Source organism: Giraffa tippelskirchi, chromosome 10 (assembly GCF_054371585.1).
Source record: "Giraffa tippelskirchi isolate mGirTip1 chromosome 10, T2T-mGirTip1v1.2.pri, whole genome shotgun sequence".
NCBI lineage: Eukaryota > Metazoa > Chordata > Mammalia > Artiodactyla > Giraffidae > Giraffa > Giraffa tippelskirchi.
The window spans coordinates 148,369,183-148,392,999 of record NC_137284.1 but is presented as its reverse complement, the minus strand read 5'-3'; the positions used below and the strand labels follow the sequence as shown (position 1 = coordinate 148,392,999).

The 23,817-nt window shown below is 39.8% G+C and overlaps 3 protein-coding genes across 14 annotated transcripts in view; 1 reads left to right on the top strand and 2 right to left on the bottom strand.

The window, feature by feature from the left end:
• Positions 1-23,817, bottom strand: part of LOC145523659 (maltase-glucoamylase-like) — a 340,029-nt gene that overhangs the window by 294,984 nt on the left and 21,228 nt on the right. The window lies entirely within an intron of this gene.
• LOC145523671 (serine protease 58-like) lies at positions 69-14,663 on the bottom strand. Its single transcript, XM_081534392.1, has 5 exons — positions 14,158-14,663; positions 8,659-8,800; positions 1,714-1,964; positions 766-902; positions 69-358 (listed from the first exon to the last, which is right to left on the bottom strand). The coding sequence occupies exons 1-5, from the start codon at positions 14,192-14,194 to the stop codon at positions 212-214; spliced, it is 714 nt and encodes a 237-aa protein (XP_081390518.1). The 5' UTR covers positions 14,195-14,663; the 3' UTR covers positions 69-211.
• Positions 14,726-23,416, top strand: PRSS37 (serine protease 37). 12 transcript variants are annotated; one of them, XM_081534404.1, is made up of 8 exons: positions 14,744-14,770; positions 16,593-16,629; positions 16,911-16,997; positions 18,017-18,121; positions 19,973-20,114; positions 21,364-21,617; positions 22,460-22,596; positions 23,162-23,416. In XM_081534404.1, the coding sequence occupies exons 4-8, from the start codon at positions 18,088-18,090 to the stop codon at positions 23,300-23,302; spliced, it is 708 nt and encodes a 235-aa protein (XP_081390530.1). In that variant the 5' UTR covers positions 14,744-14,770; positions 16,593-16,629; positions 16,911-16,997; positions 18,017-18,087; the 3' UTR covers positions 23,303-23,416. The 12 variants fall into 12 exon arrangements, with proteins under 12 accessions (XP_081390522.1, XP_081390530.1, XP_081390525.1 ...); XM_081534403.1 differs by lacking the exon at positions 14,744-14,770 and adding an exon at positions 15,010-15,044; XM_081534405.1 differs by lacking the exon at positions 14,744-14,770 and adding an exon at positions 16,238-16,380.

The window sequence follows — 23,817 nt, the reverse complement described above, 5'->3', positions numbered from 1 at the left end:
CAATGTTATAAACACTTGTTCGTGAGCTGGGAATAAGCAAAGAAGTAGTTAAAGAAACTAGAGAAATGTCAACACCCAGGAGTCATCAATGATTTCTTTTGACACTCCACTCAAGCCTAGATCCTAGGAAAAATTGGGACTAAGATACAGAATGTGGTTTCCATGGATCAGCTGGGATGTAGGAAGGGTGTCAATGGAGTTGCGAATCAGCTTATGGAGAAATAATGCTCTTGATCCATGGAATGTGGCTGTAGATGTTAGTGAAGACAGCAGAATTATCTGTCAGAAAACATCCAGTTGTCCAAGACATAATTCCTTGTAATTTATCGCCACATGTGGCTGGTGCAGCTGTGGTCACCTGCCAGACAGAACAGAGGGGATCAGAACTTCCTTCCCACCTGGAAATTTGTCAACTCTTGAACAAAAGCAAAGGCCACTATATCTGCCATGCAAAAGGGCCTGGGATACAATAGTGTGAAAGTTTCTTTCAACTGCATTAACTACCCCCACCTCCCAGTCATCCCTGGACAGAAATTTCAAAATGGTAGCTGGAAGATAGCCTTACACTCCTCAACAATCTATTTCTCTCATCTCTCACACAAGATGGAGGAGTCAGAGTCATCATTCTTCAGCCCTTTACTCTCTGAGCTCTCAGTCTGTCTGCAAAATATAGACCCTCATGAAGGATGAGAGGTAACAGAGACACAAAGACAAAGAGAAAGAACAGAGACTGAGCTTATGGGCAAATGAAATGAGAAAGGTTACCTGGCATTCATCTGTGTTTTTTCTTAAGTGTCCCACACAGAACACATCTTCAAAGAACTTTTTATGCAGTAATGTTCTGCAGGCTGAATCAACACTCAGTTCAGTCATGAAGCTATGCAGGTAACCTCTTGTATTTCCTAAGCATAGTAAATAAAGGAGGCTTTCATTTCTATTTGCATTTTCATAAGGTATTTTGTCTCCCTCTCCTTCAGGGCTTCTTTTCAGTTAGAATGGACTGCAGAGAAAGAACTGAAGGAATAGATCATGGATTAAACATGTCCTCCTGTTTATTTATCATCTTTGAAAGATTATCAGCATCAAGGTGTGACACCAACCAAGACACTCCAAACAATATCTGAATCCAAGCTCTGCCATCATGAAGTTTATGACTTTGGACAACTAGCTAATCTCCCTGAGTCTTGGTTTCCTCATTTATAAGATGTAAATCCTAAGAAAACTGATCTACATGATATATGATGATGACTGAATAATACATATAGGATGCTTAGTGCCTGGGACATAATTAGTGTTCAACAAATGGTTGCATCTATCATTGTTGTAAGTGATAACCATATCACTGATAGGCAGGTAAAGGAAAAATATGATTTTCACCAATTTACAAATTAAGATTCAGAGAAGTTAAAGGATCTGTCAGTAATCATATAATGGCAGAACCAAAACTCAAACATAAATCCCTGAGCCTCAGCCTTCTGCAGTGTGTACCAATGTGATACATACACACGACACACTGATTTAGATTTGATTCCCAAAGTCCTAAAGGAGATAATCCCTTCTATTCTAAAGAGCTGACACCACTGTTCTATTTCTACTGTTACAATTGGATGCTTAAAAATTAGTTCCAATTCCTTCCCCTGGCTCCTCAGAGATCCTGAAGATGTGAACATACCCAAGAATACAGCTAACTATTCCTTTTTGACAGTCACTCACCAAAAGGTCTTTTTTCCTCCACCCAGGTGTAAACCAAGCAATCTGAAACGTCACTTGCATTGGAAACAGGCAACTGAAACATGCTGGTAGAGAAGAAGGTGAGAGGTACAGACAACTTTATCAGCATAAGATCATTTTTAGGAGAAGTGAGAGTAAAGTTTGGGTGAACGATGACCTCCTCATAAGGTAGTATCTCCCCAATAAACTCTTGAAAAGTGATGGCTCCACCAGTTAAGACAACCTGGAGATCTCTGGAAAATGGAAAGAAAAAAGGTTGATACTATCTACTATCACATATCACAAGCCTAATCTCTCTCTCTTTCTTCCTATCTTCCTCACACACACACACAGTCACGTGCACTTTCCTTCCATAGTAATCCATTTAACCTCCTCTCATCTTTGTCCACCTAAACCTTTATGCATAGCTACCACTTGTGGTCATGTAGGTTGTCTGCCATAAAATGTAGTGGGTTGCCACTGCTGTTGTTCAGTTGCTCAGTCATGTCTGCCTCTGTGCAACCCCAGGCACTGCAGCACGCCAGGCTTCCCTATCCTTCACTGTCTCCCAGAGTTTGCTCCAACTCTTGTCTATTGAGTTGATAATGCCATACAACCATCTCATCTTCTGTCACCCCCTTCTCCTGCTCTCAGTCTTTCCCAGCATTGGGGTCTTTTCCAATGAGTCAGCTCTTCGTATCAGGTGGCCAAAGTATTGGAGCTTCAGCTTCAGCATTAGTCTTTCTCATGAATATTCAGGGTTGATTTCCTTTAGGATTGACTGGTTTGATCTCCTTGCTGTCCAAGGGACTCTCGAGAGTCTTCTCCAACACCACAGTTTGAAAGCATCAATTCTTCAGCACTCAGTCTTCTTTATGGTTGCCATTAACCCAGACTATAATGTGAGTGCTGCCTCCAGAACTTAAGCCATACAATAGCTTGGTCTCCAATTTTAGCATATTTCCAGGGAGAAGCTTCAATCTGACACCCAGAAATAGCTGAAAGAAGTGCACAAGTGGATAGTCAAGGCTTCTCTGAAAGTAGTAGTTTCTGTAAGTGGACTTCTTTGAGTGTTGAGGGTAAACAGGAAATATGAGATTGTACAAATGAAATAATTAACAGCTTAGAGAGTTGAAATATTTTAAAGCTAGGGAGGATCATCCAAATATACCATGCTCTACTCATCTCAATCAAAAATTTGCTGAATTAACAGGGTTTTCTGATGGTCCTTTACAAGAATAAGAGTCAAAAATACTGGATGTTCCACTGAGATCCAGTTGAAATCCACTCACTAATATGGCTCAAGATTCTAAATTCAGAACAGGACACTTCTCTGAGGCCCCTGAGTCTCCCGCTCAGGGGTCTCTCCAACCATAACAGTGAAATAAATACCATATCAGTACTGAACACCACTTTTCTGCTGAAATCCCCAATGCTAAATTTATTTGTCTCCTAACAGCAGTATAATTTGTCTCAATCTATTCTTATCACTCTGTTGGCAGTTTATAAGATAAAACTGTGGTGCTGGAGAAGACTCTTGAGAGTGCCTTGGACTGCAAGGAGATCAAATTAGTCAATCCTAAAGGAAATCAATCCTGAATATCCATTGGAAGGGTTGATGCTGAAGCTGAAGCTCCAATACTTTGGCCACCTGACGTAGAGTCAAGTCACTGGAAAAGACCCTCATGCTGGGAAAGACTGAATGCAAAAGGAGAAGGGGGCGGCAGAGGATGAGATGGTTAGATAGCATCACCGACTCAACGGACATGAGTTTGAGCAAAGTCCAGAAGATAGTGAAGGACAGGGGAGCTTGGCATGCTGCAGTCCATGGGATTGCAAAGTCAGACACAACTTTGCAACTGAACAACAACAACATCGTAAAATATATTTATAATTTAGAAGTCTGCTTATATTGAAGAAAATTCATAAGTAAACAGATGATTCTTGGGCAAATTATGGTAAGTGTATTTCAGCTTAAAACAGCTCTATGGCATGAAGGAGGGCTTTCCTGATGGCTCAGTGGTAAAGAATCCGTCTGACAATGCAGGAGACACCAGTGTGATCCCTGGTCCGGGAAGATCCCACATGCCACGGGACAACTGAGCCTGTGCACCACAACTACTGTGCTCTAGAGCCCATGCTCCGCAATGAGAAACCCACTCATGGCAACAAAGAGTAGCCCCCATTCACTGCAACTAGAGAAAGCCCACTTCCAGCAATGAAGACCCAGCACAGTCAAAAATAAAATAAATAATGTTTCAGAAAACTAAATTATGGTGAAAAAGCACCAGAATAGTAGGTGCCTCTGAGAAATATGAGTGAAAAGTAACTGAGAAGGAGTATAGGATGAACATTAGGATATTGTTTAACTTAAGACTTTATTAAATATTCATATTAAAATTTGAAAAGTGAAAGTGAAAGTCAGTCATATCCGACTCTTTGTGACCCCATGGACTATACGGTCCATGGACTTCTCCAGGCCAGAATACTAGAGTGGGTAGCCGTTCCCTTCTCCAGGGGATGTTCCCAACCCAGGGATCGAACCCAGGTGTGCTGAGCCACCAGGGAAGCCCTTAAAATTTACAAAGTAATAACTGAAAGAATAGAAAAAAGGAAAATTAAAAAGTTATCTAAATTACTAATCTAAGAAGAAAGCAAAAGTATTTTTACCCAAACAAAATACAGTAGAAATTCAAAATAGGTAAAAAGCAAATATAAACATAGCACTAATCAAAATAACCACAAATGGCCTAACCTCACCAATTAAAAGACAAATTATAGTATTACATTTTTTTAAGTCCTGCTATATATAAGTTAAGATACATGCTTAAATCAAAAGGATACAGAAAGGTGGAAAAGAAAAGATATAAACATGATATACCAGGACAACAGTAACCAAAAGAAAACCAGGTTGGTGTATTAAAAGCTGACAAAAATAGGTTTTAAGATAAAACATATTAACTGTATGAGAGAAAGAAATGACATATAATAACAGGTTTGATTTTACCAGGAATGTACCAAGTACCTAAGTTTATAAATGTACCTAAATTTATAGATACCAAATAAAATAGCCTCAAATATATATTTTTTTATTTTTAATAAATTTATTTATTTTAGTTGGGGGCTAATTACTTGACAATATTGTAGTGGTTTTTGCCATACACTGACATGAATCAGCCATGGGTTTACATGTGTTCCCCATCCTGGACCCCCCTCCCACCTCCCTCCCCATCCCATCCCTCTGGGTCATCCCATTGCCCCAGCCCCAAGCATTTGTCTCATGCATCGAACTTGGAATGGTGTTCTGTTTCACATATGATAATATACATGTTTCAATGCTGTTGTCCCAGAACATCCCACCCTCACCTGCTCCCTCAGAGTCCATAAGACAAATATATTTTTAAAACACAAAAAGTAATAAAAATAAATTCATAGAACTATTTTGACCAGCCTACTAACATAGAGGAATAATTTCAACACAATCCTCTCATTTCCTGGTATCAAGCAAAAAAAAAAAAAATTAGAAAGGATATAGAAGATTTGAACTACATAATTTAAAAGTTTGATACACTGGATATACTGAACATACATAAAACCTTCACCCATAAAATTGAGTACACTTTCTTTCAAGCACACAAGAAACATTTATAAAAACTGACTCCATACTAGTCCCAAAAGTAAGTCTCAATGATTTTCAAAGAATCAGTATCACATAGATCACATTCTCAGACCACAAAACAGTAGTGTGTATCTGTTAATCCAAAACTCCTCATTTATCCCTCCTTACATTTCCCCTTTGGTAACCATAAGTTTGTTTTCTATGTCTGTGGATCTATTTCTGTTTTTTATATAAGTTCATTTGTATCATTTTTTTAGATTCCACAATAAGTGATATCATATGATCTTTGTCTTTGTCTTACTTACTTCACTTAGTATGATAATCTCTAGGTCCGTCCATGTTGCTGCAAATGGCATTATTCCATTCTTTTTTATGGCTGAGTAATATTCCATTTTATATCAATATACCACATCTTCTTTATCTATTCATCTGTCATTGGACATTTAGGTTGCTTCCATATCTTGGTTATTGTACAATAAATAATGCTGCTATGAACAATGGGGTGCATATATCTTTCAGAATTAGAGTTTTTGTTTTTTGGATATATGCCCAGGAGTAGGATTGCTAGGTCATATGGTAACTCTATTTTTAATCTTTTAAGGAACCTCCATGCTGCTTTCTATTATGGCTGTACCAATTCACATCCCCATCAACCAACAGTGGAGGAAGTTTCCCTCATCAAAATATTTTTTAATTTGGAAAAATTTAGAAAATTCACTCCCAAAATTCTAAACTTACAAATGGAAGATTTAATCAAGTGGAAATTTTATTTTATTCCTTTTTATTGAAGTATATTTGATTTACAATATTATATTAGTTTCAAGTGTACAAGATAGTGATTCAGTATTTTTATAGATTATTCTCCATTCATAGTCATTAAAAGGTAATGGCTGTAATTCCCTGTTCTATACAATATATCCTTGTTGCATATCTATTTCAAACACAGTAGTCTGTATCTGTTAATCCTATACCCCTAACTTTCCCCTTCCCCCATCTGTTTCCCCTCTGGTAAATCCCAGCTTGTTTTCTGTATCTGGGAGTCTGTTTCTGTTTTGCATATACATTCATTTGTATTATTTTTTAGATTCCACATTTAAGTGAAATCATATCGTATTTGTCTTTCTCTGACTTATTTGACTAAGCATAATATTCTCTAGGTCCATCCATGTTGCTGCAAATGGCAGAATTTCTTTTGTTTATGCCTCAGTAACTTTTCATTGAATATATATGTGTGGAGATATATATATATATATACATCTCACAATTTCTTTATCCATTCAACTGTTGATGGACACTTGGGTTGCTTCTATATCTTGGCTACTGTAAATCATGCTTCTATGAGCATCGGGGGTGTGTTATCTTTTTTAATTACTGTTTTTATTTTTTCTGGATATTTGCCCAGGAATGGAATTGCTGGATCATGTTACAGTTTTATTTTTAGTTTTTTGAGAAACTTCATAATGTTTCCACACAGGTGCACCAATTTACATTCCCACGAATAGTATATCAGTTCTCTTTTCTCCACAACCTCTCCAACTTTTGTAATTTGTACATTTTTTCATGATTACCATTCTGACAGGTGTGAGGTGATATCTCATTGTGGTTTTGATTTGCACTTCTTTAATAATTAGTAATACTACTGTCCAACTGATATAAAAAGTCAAAGCACTTCCAAATAAATCCCAATAGAATTTTTCATAGAATGCAACAAGTTGATTTTTAAATTTATATAAAAGAATTCCTAAGCATTCCTGATGAGAATAAGATGGCTGGCCAACCACATCACACATCACAAATTATGATAAAGTCATAATTACTAAGGCACTGTGGTCTATAATAAATAAACCAATGGAACAGCAATGACAGCCCAGAAACAGACCCACATACAGATGGAAATTTGATAGATGACTAACAGATACTGTAGATCAGTGGGGAAAGAAGGGACTACTTACAAATGATATTTGGATATTTTGCTTAACATGTTAAAAAAAATAAAATTGGATGCCTACTTCACATCATTCACAAAAATCAATTCCAAATTATACGAAAAATTTAAATATGAAAATCAAAGCTTTAAAATCTTTAGAAGTAAATGTAAAGGAATATCTTTCTGCTTATGATCATAAAAGATATTTTCAACTAGGCACAATTATCAATAACCACAAATAAAGACTGATAATTCAAGTTTTAAATTTAATTATACTGTAGTAACTCTTTTTACATTAATGAATCACTTATTTTTTCATTGAAAGCTTGCATGCTTTATATGTTTGAATATATGTCTTAAACGTTAGTTGCAAAGTACCATTTGGGTTTTTATTTATATATATTATTTATTATTTATAAAGATTTATTTATTTATATATTTTCTCTATTTTTTTGATGTTAAGAACTCTAATGCATGAAAATACATCATAAAGAGAAGATAAAGCCACAGAGTGGAAGATATTTTCCACATGTATAACTGACTAACGAGTAATATCTAGAGCACCTATAGAAATCCTATGAAGCGGTATTTTTACAATACACAAAATGTTCAAAAGACAAAAAAGAGTATTTCCCAAAAGATACATTATTGTCAGGAGAAGGAAGAGGAGGATGGGGAGGGAGGATGTTGATCATCACTACTAGTAAAAGTAACACAATTAAGATAATTGACACTTAATCAGCAAAAAAATTAAAGAGCTTGACAATACCCAATGTTGGAAGAATTCATAAATTGCTGGAGGGTGTGTAAAAGGAAACATTTGCAAGCTCTATAACCAAGAAATTCCACTCCTTATTATATATTCTATTTATATACCAAGAGGTGTACTTACAGATATAAAGCAATATGTTGTGATACCAATACATATATAGATACAGAACATATCCCACAGATACATATACAAGAATACGTTCTAAGGTACATGGTACAAGTATGTTTACAGTAACACTTCAAAATAGCAGAAAGTTAGAAATAACTGAAACATCTATCAAGAAAAGAATGAACCGAACTATGCGACATTCACAATGAAAAATTATATAGCAATGAAAAATGAAGTACAGTCACATCTAACAGTTCTGGATGAATCTTAAAAATGTTAAGAACAATGTGCAGGTTTATTTTTATGTGTATATGAAATATTGTACTATACCATAAAACTGTTTTCATTCTGAATATGTTAAATGTAAGAATGTGTAGTTAAATTTTATCTGTGTACTTGAGCTCCCCTTTTCCACTGAATCATTAAGACTTCCTGACTAGCACAAGTTTTATAGAATTTCCACAGGAGTGCTGAGCCCCAGCCTGGAAGCCTTAATAGAGTAGAACATTCCCCATGACTTACGGTAAGAAGCAGTGTGCTGCTGTTATCACCCACTGAGGAGCAATCAGAGTACCCATACAGGGCTTGTAACTGGATTTTAGATATAATAAATAGAAAAGATTGTTTAGGTCTGCAGCATCTTCAACAAAAACTGACATAACACCTGAAACACACAGAGAGAAGAATCATTGGGATATAACCCAGCTGATTAAATGCAGCTGGCATAGTTATGGAGATTTTAAGACACCAGAGTCAGATTGATTATCAATATTTACCCCATTAATCACTTAGCCTACCCTATGGTACTAAGCTCCATACTGTACAAAGACTGTACTAAGCACTTTGTTATTGTTGCTTAGTCGCTCAGTGATGTCCGACTCTTTTGTGACCCCATGGATGGTAGCCCACCAGACTCCTCTGTCCATGGGATTTCCCAGGCAAGAACACTGGAATGGGCAGCCATTTCCTTCTGAAGAGAAGCAGGGAGATCATGTAGAGGAGAAGGACATACACAGGATTTGGAATCAGATAGACTGAAGTCAGAATCCTTGAATCAACCATCATTTACTAGTTATATGACTTTAAGTAAATTTCCTAAGGTTAAGTTCTTACTTTGTAAAATAATATAAAATGCATCCAATCCATCTTTTTATTTCCTGTGAAAATTTAAAAAAAAAATTTTTTTTAAATATCTAAAGTGCTTAGTGGGATTTTCCAGGTGGTTCAGTGGTAAAGAACCCACTTGTTAATGTAAGGGACATGGGTTCAATTCCTGGTTCAGGAAGATCCCCTGGCAAGGAAATGGCAACCTACTACAGTTTTTCACTTTTCACTTCATGGTACTAGAGTCCCATACTGTACAAACACTGTACCAAGCACTTTGTTATTGTTATTTAGTCACTCAGTCATGTCCGACAGATCCCATGGACTGTAGCCCACAAGGCCTCTCTGTCTATGGGATTTCCCAGGCAAGAATACTAGAGTGGGTTACCATTTCCTCCTCCAGGGGATCTTCCCAAACCAGGGATTGAACCCATGTCTCTTACACTGGCAAGTGGATTCTTCACCACTGAACCACCTGCGAAGCCCCACTAAGCTTTTTAAGTACTTAAAAAAAAATTTTTTTTTAATTTGCAAGGGAAACAAAAAGAGTGGATACATTTTATATTATTTTACAAAGTAAGAACTTAACCTTAGGAAATATACTTAAAGTCATACAACTAGTAAATGATGGTTTGTTCAAGGATCCCAATTTCAGTCTATCTGATTCCAAATCCCATGTACATCCTTCTTCTCCACACGATCTCCTGCTTTTCTTCACCTTGTCTGCAGTTTTTCAGGATGACTTAGCTCATTTTCAATCTCCCAAAGGCTTAAGACTTCTTGGTTCTATCCACAGTCACAGTCATGCAGCCTGTCCTGCAGCTCCCTGACTTTTCCTACTAGCACACTGCAGGGATGCTCAGAGACCAGTCATTGTGACTCCAACAGCAATAATTTCATTAGTTAATCAAAATTTATTTAATTCTGGCATGAAAATATAGGGAGAGGTATTCTAAACAGATGGGCACTTAAATACAGGACAGTACTTATTCTCTGGAAACAGATTATCTGGATTCAAATTCCAGCTCTATCCTTACCAGTAGTAGGAACTTGTACAAATTAGGTAGATCTCTATATCTTAATCTCCTTATTTGTACACTGAAATCACAAACGAACTTCTCTCCTAAGGTTGCTGTGAAAATTGAATGCATTAATGTATGTAAATAGCTTGAAAGAATGCTGGCATATAATGCATATAATGTGTGTTCAATAAATGTTATTTTATACTATGGCAGTTTCAAGAATATTTTTACACTGATAAATTGCAAACTAATACTTAGAAAAAGATACAGATAAAGCCTCTCCATTACCTACCAAATAACTAAACACTGGATACTGCCTGATATCACCCTTTTTGTGTGCCATTGCTACTTCTTTATCAGTGACAGCTCCGGCCCTAAGTCAATCCTACTACCTACTAATTAAAACATTTGAAGTACCCAACTAGGGTTAGGGTACCCCAATTAGAGTCAGAACGTTCCTTCTTGACAACACCAAATTCTGAACTGACTCCATTTCTCTAACTCCATCTTCTGAATTATCCATCAAACCCTTTAAGACGCCCTCCCAAGTTCCCTTTACTGGGACACATGAGGTTCGAGTGTGTTGTCCCTGCTGCATAAAATTAAATAAACCTCACTTAAAAAAATTCCTGGTGTTGCTCTTGGTGGCATTTGGTTAGTGGGTTCAACGAGTTAGGTCAAATACTGCTTTCTCCAGTTCAGGAAAGGAGACAGGAAAATATAAAACTATTACTTTTTTAAAAAATCTATGTTCCAATTGGGGTTTCTCTTGCTATATCAATTTATATTTCTGGGTCTATGGGTTTTCATCTAATAAGCAGTAAAATAACAATGACTTATACAATATCCCCAAGCACTCAGCATAATGCCCAGCACATGGTAGAAACTCAATACATAGGTAGGTATTATACAAATGAATTAATGAGAGATTAGAGTAAAACTCACTTTGCATGCAAAGGGCCACTGGAGGGCTCTGAAATTAATGCAAGGGTTTTACGGATTCATATATGAAGCAAGCACTGTCACCAAAAGCTAATATTATGTATACAGACGTGTACTTCTGTCCAAATATACACATGCATGCATTTTTAAAATCTGTTGAATATTAACTGGTTTCTGCCATGCATGCATTAATGCATGCTAAGTTGTTTCAGGAATGTCTGACTATTTGTGACCCCATGGACTGTTGCCCACCAGGCTCCTCTGTCCATGGGATTCTCCAGGCAAGAATACTGCAGTGCATTACCATTTCCTACTCCAGGGCATCTTCCCAACCCAGAGATCAGACCCATGTCTCTTGCATCTCCTGCACTGGCAGGTGGATTCTTTACCACTAATGCCACCTGCTTCGCAACTTTTTTTAGCATAAGAATTCCTTTTAGTCTTAAAATATTTTGAATCTTTTTATGATGTTAATGTTGTTGTTCAGTCACTAAGTCGTATCTGACTCTTTGCAACCCCATAGACTGAAGCACACCAGGTTTCCCTGTCCTTCACTGTCTCTCGGAGTTTGCTCAGATTTATGTTTGTTGAGTCAGTAATGATATCTAACCATCTTATCCTTTAGTCTTTCCCAGCATCAGGCTCTTTTCCACTGAGTCAGCTAGTCACATCAGGTGCCCAAAATATTGGAGCTTCAGCTTCAGCTTCAGCATCAGTCCTTCCAATAAATATTTCGGGTTGATTTCTTTAGGATTGACTGGTTTGATCTCCTTGCAGTCCAAGGGACTCTCAAGATATATGATGTTAATACATCATGTTTTATTAATAAGACTAAGAGGGGTTCTTATGGTCAAAAAGGTTGCAAACCACCGGCATAGGCAATGTTCTCATTTCTTCTTACTCTAAGCTCTTCCAGCACATAAATCTAAGTCTTATTTAACTCCCACAATCTATCCCTGAATCCAGATCATCTCTTGTTAGCGTGAATGCTCAGTCATGTCTGACTCTTTGCAACCCCATGAACTGTAGCCCACCACACTCCTCTGTCCACCAAATTTTCTAGGCAAGAATACTGGAGTGGGTTGCCACTTCCTACTCCAGGGGATATTCTTGACCCAGGGATCAAACCCACATCTCCCACGTCTCCTGCATCATCAGGTGGATTCTTTATCACTGTGCCACCCGGAAGCCCAAAAGGACCATAAAGGAATACTATAAACAACTCTATGCCTACAAACAAGAAAACCTAGATGAATTCTGTCTAAGATATACTTTGCCAAAACACAAACAAGAAGAAACAGACAATCTAAATATGTTTATATCTATTAAAGATATCAATTAAACAATAACCCTCCAAAAGAGAAAGCACTGGGCCCAGATGAGTTGACTCATGAATTCTACCAAACACTTAAGTAAGAAGTTACACCAATTCTCTGCAATCTTTTTCAGAAGATAGAAGCAGAGGGAATATCTCCTAAATTATTCTATGAGGCCAGCATTATCTTGATACCAAAAACAAAGTCATTACAAGAAAACTACAAAAAAAAAAAAAACACCCTCTCATGATCAAAAATCCTCAACAAAACAGTAGTCAAATCTAATTCAACAATGTATAAAAAAACATTATACATGCTCTAAGACCACCTGGGATTTCTGCTATGTATGCAGGACTGGTTCCACATTTGAAAATCAATTAGGAGCTTCTTTCCTATGTTTTCTTCTAGGAAATCTCAAGGCTTCAGGTCTTTTGTTTAAGTAATTTAATTCATTTTGAGTTAATTTTTGTGAGTGGTATAAGACAAGTTTCCCATTTCATTTTTCTACATGTGGTTATTCAGTTTCCCCAACACCATTTATTGAAGAAACTATCTGTTCTTCATCGAGTGTTCTTGTCTCCTCTGTCAAATATCAACTGATTGTATATATAAGCATTTATTTCTAGGCTCTCTATTCTGTTTCATTGTTCTATGTCTCTATTTTTATGCCAATACCACAATGTTCTAATTACTATAGTTTTGTGGTATAGTTTGAAGTATGATGCTTCTGGCTTTGTTCTCAGGACTGCTTTGGCTATTTGAGGTCGTTTGTGATTCCATATAAATTTTAGGACTGCTCTTTTATTTCTGTGGAAAATGTCATTGGAATTTTGATGGAGATTTCATTGAATCTATAGATGGTTTTGAGTAGTATGGAAATTTTAACAACATTAATTCTTCCAATCTATGAACATGAGATATCTCAATTTTGTTTATGTCTTCTTTAATTTCTTTCTTCAAAGTCTTATAGTTTTCATTGTACAGATCTTTCACTTCCTTTGTTAAATTTATTCCTAGGTATTTTATTGTTTTTGATGCTATTGTAAATGGGATACCATAAAATTCCTAGAAGGAAACATAGGGAAGAAACTCCTTAACATGGGTCTTAACAATTTTTTTGATACAACAGTAACAACACAAGCAACAAAAGCAAAAATCAACAAGTAATGGTATATCAAACTAAAAAGCTTCTGCACAGCCTGTACAGAAAATGACTGGTAGATGACATATTTCCCAAACTTCCCTGATTCTGATCCATCAGCTCTCCCTCCCAACAGAGCTCTACAGCCTTATCTCCTAGTTGCTGCTGCTGCTGCTGCTAAGTTGCTCAGTCGTGTCCGACTCTGTGCGACCCCATAGATGGCAGCCCACCAGGCTCCGCCGTCCCTGGGATTCTCCAGGCAAGAATATTGGAGTGGGTTGCCATTTCCTTCTCCAATGCATGAAAGTGAAAAGTGAAAGTGAAGTCGCTCAGTCGTGTCTGACTCTTCGCGACCCCATGGATTGTAGCCTACCAGGCTCCTCCGTCCATGGGATTTTCCAGGCAACAGTACTGGAGTGGGTTGCCATTTCCTTCTCCAGGGTATCTCCTAGTTGAGGCCCAATCAAACAAGAAAGAGATACCTTCAGTCACTCACCAGTTATCATCAGCAAGGTTAATAGGATACACTTCATGTTGATGCCTGAATCTTGTCCTGAGAATAAGGTTGTAGTGGAAACACACACAAAGCAGGAACAGAACTTATAACCCACTTAGGGATTCTGAACAGCAGGATTAAGTGCAAATGAGAGAACTGGGATGAGGATTCTATAAGTCTGTCATTTAGAGGCTGCTTCTTCCAGTCTTGATCCTTAGTATAAAAAAGGATTCATTAGTCACACCTGCCAACTCTCTCAGTCAATTGGCATGGAAATCCTTGCAGTCTGATTGATATCTGCCCTATGGGAAGATGAGTTTCAAGGGTCTGAGCTTTATCCTTTATCTAAGGAAGTAGGAACCGAGTGAACCTTCTGTGGTATTAAAATTCATCCCAAGTTCTTTCCCTAGCTTCTCAGTTCTTTTCACCAGTTCCTTCCCCACGATGTTTAACTAGCACCCCTCCCTCTACATGTCCCATTGACCCTCTGCTTTCTGGGCTACTCTGATGAAGCAGAGCTATGTCTCCACCCTTCTCTGTGACACGGACTCCCTTCTCCTTTATTCATGTCACACTCAGCCCACCCCTCCTCGGAACCGCTTCACTTCTACAGGTTGTATTCACAAATACCATTTGAAGAAAAGTTCTCAGCCAACACCAGTACTAGAGGCCCCTGTCAGATCTCCAAATCTGTTCCTACTACACTGCCCTCTGGGACAGGGTACTCTTGTTCACTCTCTCTCTCCTTTCTCTGCGTCTGCCTTGTTTACATGGATTTTTTGGCAGCAAATACAACAAGTGTGAGTGAAAGTCACTTAGTCTTGTCCGACTCTTTGTGACCCCATGGACTATACAGTCCACGGAATTCTCCAGGCCGGAATACTGGAGTGAGTAGCCTTTCCCTTCTCCAGGGGATCTTCCCAACCCAGGGATTGAACCCAGGTCTCCCACATTGCAGGCAGATTCTTTACCAGCTGAGCCACAAGGGAAGCCCAAGAATACTAGAGTGGGTAGCCTATCCCTTCTTCAAGGGATCTTCCCAACCCAGGAATCAAACTGGGGTCTCCTGCATTGCAGGCGGATTCTTTACCAACTGAGCTATGAGGGAAGCCCAATACAACAAGGATATTACTTAAATAGAAAATCTGTTAGATGGCAGAATGAAACAATAGATTTAGAGTTCCTTTAAACCTCAGATATTCTGTGGAATGAGGCCATGGACAGGTATATCTCCATGTATATATATGTATGGAATCTATAATAACTTTAATAAAGAACTTAATGATAAGAAATTTACAAACACGAGGAAATGTTGAATATTGTACACACACATACACACTCATAGGATTCTCAAGTTATCTTTCACAAAGAGAAACTTTAAGAACAATGTCCATATCAGATATCAATATCTCAAAACAAAAAGGGAAAAAAAATGAAACTGGCAAACTAAAGGAAACATTCAAGGGCTAATGTATCATAAAAAAAGTTATTTATTGAAACAAGAAAATTCACACTTGAAAGTAGTTTTGTAGGCCTGCAAATAAGTGTGTGGGGTGGGCAGGAAGGAGTGGGTGGCAAAGAGGGGATGAGAAGAGATGAAATGAGATGATGTCAAGGGATCTCCCTAAACCATGCTAGGGGTCATTCTACAGTCAGTAGGGAACTACTCGAGAGTTTTAAGAAAGAGACTAATACTCTCTCAGCTACATTTTAGGAAAGATGTCTGAGTAAAACAATGTTAAGTTGAGCAATAGTAGGCAGGCACATGCATTAGTTCAAGTGAGTCAAGATTATGGCCTGGAGTAGGGTGATAGCAGTGAGAATGGAAAGACACGGATGGATTTAAGAGATTTGGGGAAGCAGGATGGACTTTGGGATTGAGTGATCAGAAAAAGAGAAAAAATTTTAAAGTGAAAGGTAGAGCTGTCTCCTAAAAGGAGGAAAACAGGCAGAAGACTGAGCTTGAAAGCCTAGAGGAATAAGGAGCTTAGCTTGACAGACTAAATTTTAGGAGCCAAGAGGAGATGCAAACAGTGGTTTCCAGGAAGCAGTTGATGCGGGACCAGAGCTCTGAGCTACAGATACCGATGTGAAGCTCATCAGCAGGCAACAGACCCCAGTGCCAGCTTCTCCAGAAGATCTGCTCTCAGTCCTCACATCCCCAGACAAACTCCCTTCCTGGCCCAGAATCTTTCCAAAAGAACTAGGAAAAACAACCTAACAGTAAAGTCTCTCTCTTTCTAAAATTTTTAACCTCCATTTAACTAATCCCACCCCCACCACAGAAAACCTTACACAACTCCATCCTGTCCAGGAATCTCAAGCGTATTTCATAAACGAGCCCTAATCCCAGTGTGGCTCTGTGTTCATTGTGAGGTTTAGGAAAGTATGTGCCACGTTAACTTTTTAAAACTTATTTGTTTTTGGTTGCGCAGGGTCTTCGTTGCTACGCGTGGACTGTCTCCAGTTGTGGCAAGTGGGGGATACTCTTCCTTGTGGTGCCTGGGCTTCTCATTGCAGTGGCTTCTCTTGTTGCAGAGCACAGGCTCCAGGAATGCAGGCTTCTGTAGTTGTGGCTTGCGAGCTCTAGAGCTCAGGCTCAGTAGTTGGGCTGCAGGGGCTAAGCTGCGCCAAGACGTGTGGGATCTTCCCAGAGCACGGATTGACCCCCTCTCCCCTGCACTGGCAGGCTGATTCTTAACCACTGGAGCACAAGACAAGTCCCCATGTTAACTTTTCATTCCACACTTCAGGAAATTTGTGTGAGGGACTGTATAGTTTTCCAGGATTCATGAATGCTGGCTGATGAGCTGAAGCCTGGAGGATATGGCTAAAAAGTGGTGGGTATCCATTAATAAGATATAGATACTGTACTTCTAGCCTTTCCAGCCATGTGTGATTTTGAGAAAATCATTTAAATTCTTTGTTTCGGTCCTGTCACTACAGATCAGGAGAAAAGAAAGAATGATATCAGCCCTGCCTCATCTTTCCAGGGTTGTTGTGACACTGGAATGAGATTATGAGTTTAGGAAACTTTCAGGGGCAAGAATGATACAAAGCTTACTTAATTTTGTATCTCAGACTAACCTGATATAAAATCACCACTAACAACTTTGCTCAGTGCCTGGGATGCAGTAAATGCTCACAGAAGGTTGGCTATTAGCATCCAGGCTCTTTGTGTTCCCAATTATCCAAGGATGACATGGCAGTCCATTATTGGCTGACCGATCTTTTCATTAGGTAAAAAGCACTTAGAGGTCCTGCCAACCATTCAGTAACCCTAGATCCAATGTGATCTAGAGTGTAAATCACGCCCTGACTGCCAGAATGGCTGCTCAGTGACTGCTTGTCATTTCCCCACTTCCGTAGCTCAAAGCTGCTGATCACAACCGCCAGGCCAAGCCGGTGATGGTGGAGTGATGAAATGGTGACCCCAGGGAAAGGTGAAGCTAGTGTAATAAAGAGGGGAGGGGCTAAAGAAAAGTATAAGTAACTGTTAGGGGGGTCAGAGCAAACCTGGGCACACTGTCTTCCTGAACTAAGGTGCAGAATCCTGTCCCCCACAGCCCTGGCCTGAAAAACTCCATGGGGACATAAGTCCTAAGCCTGGAGTTCCCTTTCCCACAGACAGCTGAACTGCTTTTAGGCAGATGGGCTTTTAGGGACAGCAAATTGAGGGACCTGGGTCCAGAAGTCCAGACACGAAGCTTCCTTGTCTTTCCGTGAGAGGCAGAGTCCCTGACCTTCCCTGGAACAGAAGGGCCTCCATCTGCCTGTTGGAGCCCTCTTCCCCTGTTCTGTTCATGCCCAGAGCTGCTTTTCAACCCTCCTGCCTAACCATATCCACTGGCTCTACTAGGTGTTCCAGAGAAACTACTGAACTGAGACCTCCAGTCTCTGCTGATCTTCTGCACATCACAAGGGGAGACTATGAAGTTTATCTTCTGTTTGAGTGTGCTTGCTGGTATGTACCCAGGACTTTCTACTCTGTCATATAAGGCACAGGTTAATACAGAACAGAGGAGGGCAGATGCAGGATGTGGGGATGGTGCAAAAGAGAGTCAAGAGAAACTGTCAGGAGCAGCACTGGGGATCCCCCCCTCAGGCTCTAGCCAAAGGCTCTCTGGACAGGCAGTGCTAAGCTTGGGGGGTAGGTTATGGTGTATGCCTGCCTTGGAGAGTTCCACGCTCAACACTCAACAGTGAGGGTTCCACCTTGGTTATTCCAAAACACGGGCTTCATCACACAGGGACAAGTCTCAGTGTAGTCACAAGGACAGAGAACTCATTTTGACGACTGATATGCCTCCCTGCTGCAAAAGCTTAGAGACTCAGAAGGCGGGGAATGGAGAAGATGGGAACAAAAGGTCAAATGCAAGGACCCTCCATCCTGTACTCCCTGACTATCGTGAAGCTCTTCTGAATTCGCCAGAGCAGCCTTTCCCATCATACCCTGACTGCCTAGGTTGTTGCATCACAAATTAGCTGTGTGAGCTTGGACAAGTTAATTAATCTATCTGGGCTTCAGTTTCTACAGTCAAAATGGGGATATTCCTACCTACATTATAGAGTCATTGTGAAGATTTAGAACAAGAGTGCAATGGCTCTTGTCCTTATTAATACCCCACCCTTTTTTCCTTGGGGTGTCTAACAGTGTGACTCCATAGAAAAGGGTGTGGTGAGGTACAGGCCTGGGCTTGGAAAGGATTAACACAAGAACCAAGGGCAGCTGAAACAAAAACAATATTTCTGATATTAGAATTAGCCTTCATCCTCTTTCTTCTCTAGCTTTTTTTTTAAATAATTCATTTATAAAAGCACTGCACAGTCATATTAGAAAATTGAGAAATATTAAAAAGTATAAAAAATAAACATCATTCATAGTCCCACCTCAGTCAACACATGCTAATGCACTGTTTGAATTTATTCCAAGGCTTTATTTATTTTAATGGTTTATTTTTCTTTACTTGTTCTTAGATAATTGGATTACTAGATTAAATGTACATTTTTTAACTGAAAGGTTATTAGTATTCCTTTGCTGTTTAATATTGTTTATAAATGCAGTTTTAATATATATGATGTTCCATTTGTTCACGTCCCTTTGTATTTCAATATCCAACATTACTGTATTGGACATTCATATTTCAAACATTTACCTATTATGAGAAAGAAAGTGAAGTAGCTCAGTCGTGTCCGACTCTTTGCAACCCTGTAGCCTACTAGGCTCCTCCATCCATGGGATTCTCCAGGCAAGAATATTGGAGTGGGTTGCCATTTCCTTCTCCAGGGGATCTTCCCGACCCAGGGATAGAACCCAGGTCTCCCACGTTGCAGGCAGATTCTTTACCAGCTGAGCCACAAGGGAAGCTCAAGAATTACCTATTACTAATAATGCTAAAATGAGCACATTTACTAATAATCTTGGTCTACATCTGATTATTTCTTTAGAATCAAGAATTCTTGAGGTTGTAATTATTAGGTCAAAGATGACAAACCATTTACAATTCTTGATGCTCATTTTTAAATTGCTTTTTAAGAAGACAGAATCAATTCCCATTCCTACAAGCAGTAAATGAGAGTCTTTCTCATTGTACTTTCTTAGGCTGAATATTGTTAACATTAGACAAAAATGATTATTAAAACTATTAGATAAAATGGTATGTCATTTTCATGTACATTTTTATTTTTTAATGTCAAGTAGCTTCACATTTCCTGGCCAACTGATTACTACTTTAAAATCGTCCGTATTTCCATTCAGCTGAGAAGCTATTGACTGTCTTGTTTGTTCTAAGAACTTCTCATATCTATTCCTCAGAGACATTTTTCTCCGTTCACTCATCTGTGCAGAAAGATGACCCTGCCCCCTATTTGGTCTACCTCAAGTCTCACTTCAACCCCTGTGTGGGTGTCCTCATCAAAAGCAACTGGGTGCTGGCCCCTGCTCACTGCTACTTACCGTGAGTGTTGAGTATCCTCATCCACTCTACTCATTTCGCATTGGTGATTCTCAAACAGGGGCAACGTTCCCCTCAGGGTACATTTGGCAAAGGAAGACATTCTTGGTTGTCACAATGGAGTGAGGGCTGCGAGGAGGGCTGTGCTAACGGCATCTGCCTGGTGAACAGACGCCAGGGCAAGGATGCTGCTTAACATCCTACAGTGCACACGACAGCCCCTCCACAACACAGTCATCCAGCCCCGCATTTCAGCAGGGCTTCTGGGGAGTCCTGTTCTACGTAGTATGCCTCCTCAGTCTCCCATCGGTCTTTCCACGGTTTTTTTACTGGCAATATGAGTTTTGTCAGTTAAGGAACCAGCAGGCAACTGATGGTGCACTCAGATTTTATTAAATTGAGGAGAATTAAAAAAAGAACTAATGACAAAGGTATGGTCTAGTTATAGGGAAAACACAGACAACAGTTCAGTTCCTCTGGGGTTCAGTGTTAGAAAGATGCACTTACTACTCCCAGACCTAAAGGGGCAGGGGGAGAATGATTTAAAGTGGGGAGAGGAAAAGAGTCAGAGAGAGAGAAAAAGAGAGCGCTGTGCACAGAGACTGCCTGACAGAGGTTCCAACCTTTGGTCAGGAGACAGTCGACAGCCACAACCCTGTGGCAACCCAACGGGGTAGGACAGGTGGGAGGATAAACACGCCAACCTCTCCCTTCTCCTTCCAATTCCTTTTTGGTGCTTCTTATCAGCCAAATACCAATCAAATGCCAGAGGACAAGAAAGCTCATTGACTTAATCTACCTATTTCACCTTCCAAAGTACAGAGAAGGATGAAATAGAGTTGTGAGGAGATCTGATAAAGCAAACAGGAGCTGTCCAACACTCAAGTCACCTCATTCTCTTCCCGACACCAAAATGGAAATGCCCAGATAGGCTGGAGCTGGAAAGGAGGTGAAATAATATTTCTAGACCATGCATTCTTTTCTCTCCGACTACATGAAAACAGAGAGGTTAAAGGCTCCACCACTTAACTGTGTGACCATGGGTGAATACTCTCAGGTGCCTCCATCCCTTCATCTGTAACACAGGGATTCAAAACAGAATCCCCCTCACCGCTTTGTTGTGAATAGTAAATGAGGGAATCCAGGATCCAGACAAAGCTCTTGGCAAAGCACCTGGCCCACTGTAACATCAGCTTTGATGATGATACCAACAGTGATGATGATGGTGACTTCCAACCCCTTATCCCTCCAGAAATCTGAAGGTGATGCTGGGAAATCTCAGGATCAGAATCAGAGATGGGACAGAGCAGATAATTAACCCTATCCAGATTATCCGCTACTGGAACCATAGTCACAGTTCGCCCCAAGATGACCTCATGCTCATTAGGCTGGCTAAGCCCGCCATCCTCAACGAAAAAGTCCAGCCCATTGCCCTCGCCACCAGCACCGCCACGCCAGGCACCATCTGCATGCTTTCAGGTTTGGACTGGAGCCAAAACAACAATGGTGAGTGCACCTGCCACCGAACATCAGGTTGTCAGTTATATCTGATGAGACAAGTGGAGGAGGACCCTTTATCTGTATAACTGAGAGCGGAGGAGGGTGGGGTGGAGACCAAGGGGAGGTACTATCTGAGGGGTCTGGCAAAAAGAGACCCTCCCAGCAGTCCAGAGTCCTCCTTTCCCAGGGTGTCTAAAGCCTCACTGCTTCTTCAGAGCTTTGGCAGATGGAGCCACCGGGCCACCTGACTCAGCACAGAGGCCAGGCCTCCTGATTGTCAGAGGCACAGTTCACATTAAAAAGGCTCCTCTTTCCCATACTGGCTCACTTCTCTTGTGGAGGACACCTGAGAACTTGAGTCAGGTCACCTCTTATTCCTCCAAGGACACAGAGGAGAAACAAAATGCTGCTTTTTAAAGAGACATAAACGCCACTTCAAAATCCTCAAGATTAACCCTCATAACCATGCACAAAATCACATCTTCTTTCTTTCTCATTATTTTGTTCAGTTCAGTTCAGTCACTCAGTCATGTCTGACTCTTTGCGACCCCATGGACAGCTGCACGCCAGGCCTCCCTGTCCATCACCATCTCCCAGAGCTTGCTCAAACTCATGTCCATTGAGTCAGTGATGCCATTCAACCATCTCATCCTCTGTTGTCCCTTTCTCCTCCTGCTTTCAATCTTTCCCAGCATCAGGGTCTTTTCAAATGAGTCAGTTCTTCGCATCAGGTGGCCGAAGTATTGTTCAGACAGACACAAAACATCAGTTGAAACTGAGACTGGGGATTGGAGAGCTAAATAACATTTGTGAACAGGAAGGTTTCTTTTATCCCTGTCTTCCCTCAGGCAGACACCCTGATTTAAGGCAGAACCTGGAGGCCCCTGTGATGTCCAACACAGCCTGCCAGGAAACCGAACAAGGAAAAAGCCACAGAAACTCCATATGCGTTAAATTTCTAAAAGTGTTCAGTCGAATTTTCGGGGTAATCTTTTCTCTCTATTCAATTTTCATTCATTTGGATATGTCTAGTTAACTATTTAACCACGGTATTTAAAAAATAGAAAGCCCACAACTTCACAAATTTTTGAGAATTTGGTAAGGCTGCAGCAAAGCCTCCCATTATCTTCAGTAAAGGGCCCTCATTAGCGACATCTGTATTCATTAAAGGGCATCACACAACACCTAGAGTTAATAATACTTTGCTTGGTTTTTATTCTCATAGCTGCAACTGAAAATGGGTAGCGCTTAAAAAAATTAATTTAAATATTTCACAAATTGAAACAGGCTTCACCAGTTCAAGTAAATGGAGTTTGACTGATTTTACATGTGAGTTCTAGAAAGGCTTTTCTCTGACTTTCTCAATGTCACACAAGGCTAGTTAGGACAAAGTTAGATAAATGAATCAAGCTTCCAGTCTGCAGACTCTTATCTTGATGCAGCATGCTACCTCTAAATAGGGCACATCCATACTGGGACTAGAGAGCTCCTATAAGGAGAAGATTTGACCGTATCTGTCTGCCTCCTTCTCTCTGTGTGATCCCTTGTAGGAAGTGGCCGTTGCTACTGTCATCTGCAAAAACAAGCTGCAGGGGATCGAGGTCGGACACTTCATGGGAGGGGATGTGGGCATCTACACCAACGTTCAGAAATATGTCACCTGGATTGAGAGTACCACTAAAGACAAATGAGACCATGTTTCTCCCTCTGCGTCCCAGTGGCTCTTCCATGGACAATACCAACCACAACTTATCCCAAATTCAAAATAAAACATCCAAATAGAAATATTTGGATTTACCACACCAGTATCTTGTGTTTTCTCATTTGTATCTCTGCATATATCCCATAATGAGCTGAAGAATCATGAACGAAACATGAAATAAGCACTTGCCACACTGTCCTGGGTTATATCTATTATCTCATTTAAAACTTATAACAAACCCTCGAGGTTATCTTTTCTTCCTACTTTACAAATGGGAAAATTGAGACAAATAGAAGTTACTTAATATTATCTATAGGTGGTAGTTTATCAGAGCCTGAAACGGAACCCCAAAATGCCAGATTCTTAGCCCTGTGCTCTTAGCCTTGAAATTACAGGCAAGTCCATAGCATTACAACAGATACTGGCTTCTGTTTCCTGCTACCTCTCTCCTTCGCTTTTCACTTCTCTTCTTTTCACAGCTATTTGTAAGGCCTCAAGAGGCAG

Excerpts from the sequence above, each read along its gene's own strand:
- LOC145523671 (XM_081534392.1), bottom strand. The coding sequence starts at position 14,194 with ATGAAGTGTATCCTATTAACCTTGCTGATGATAACTG. Across the intron at positions 1,965-8,658 it reads GCAGCACACTGCTTCTTACC|AGATCTCCAGGTTGTCTTAA; the intron begins GTAAGTCATGGG and ends TCCATTTTCCAG. Across the intron at positions 903-1,713 it reads GGAGGAAAAAAGACCTTTTG|GAAATACAAGAGGTTACCTG; the intron begins GTGAGTGACTGT and ends TACTATGCTTAG.
- PRSS37 (XM_081534396.1), top strand. The coding sequence starts at position 18,088 with ATGAAGTTTATCTTCTGTTTGAGTGTGCTTGCTG. Across the intron at positions 18,122-19,972 it reads CTGTTTGAGTGTGCTTGCTG|AGACATTTTTCTCCGTTCAC; the intron begins GTATGTACCCAG and ends TCTATTCCTCAG. Across the intron at positions 20,115-21,363 it reads CCTGCTCACTGCTACTTACC|AAATCTGAAGGTGATGCTGG; the intron begins GTGAGTGTTGAG and ends TTATCCCTCCAG.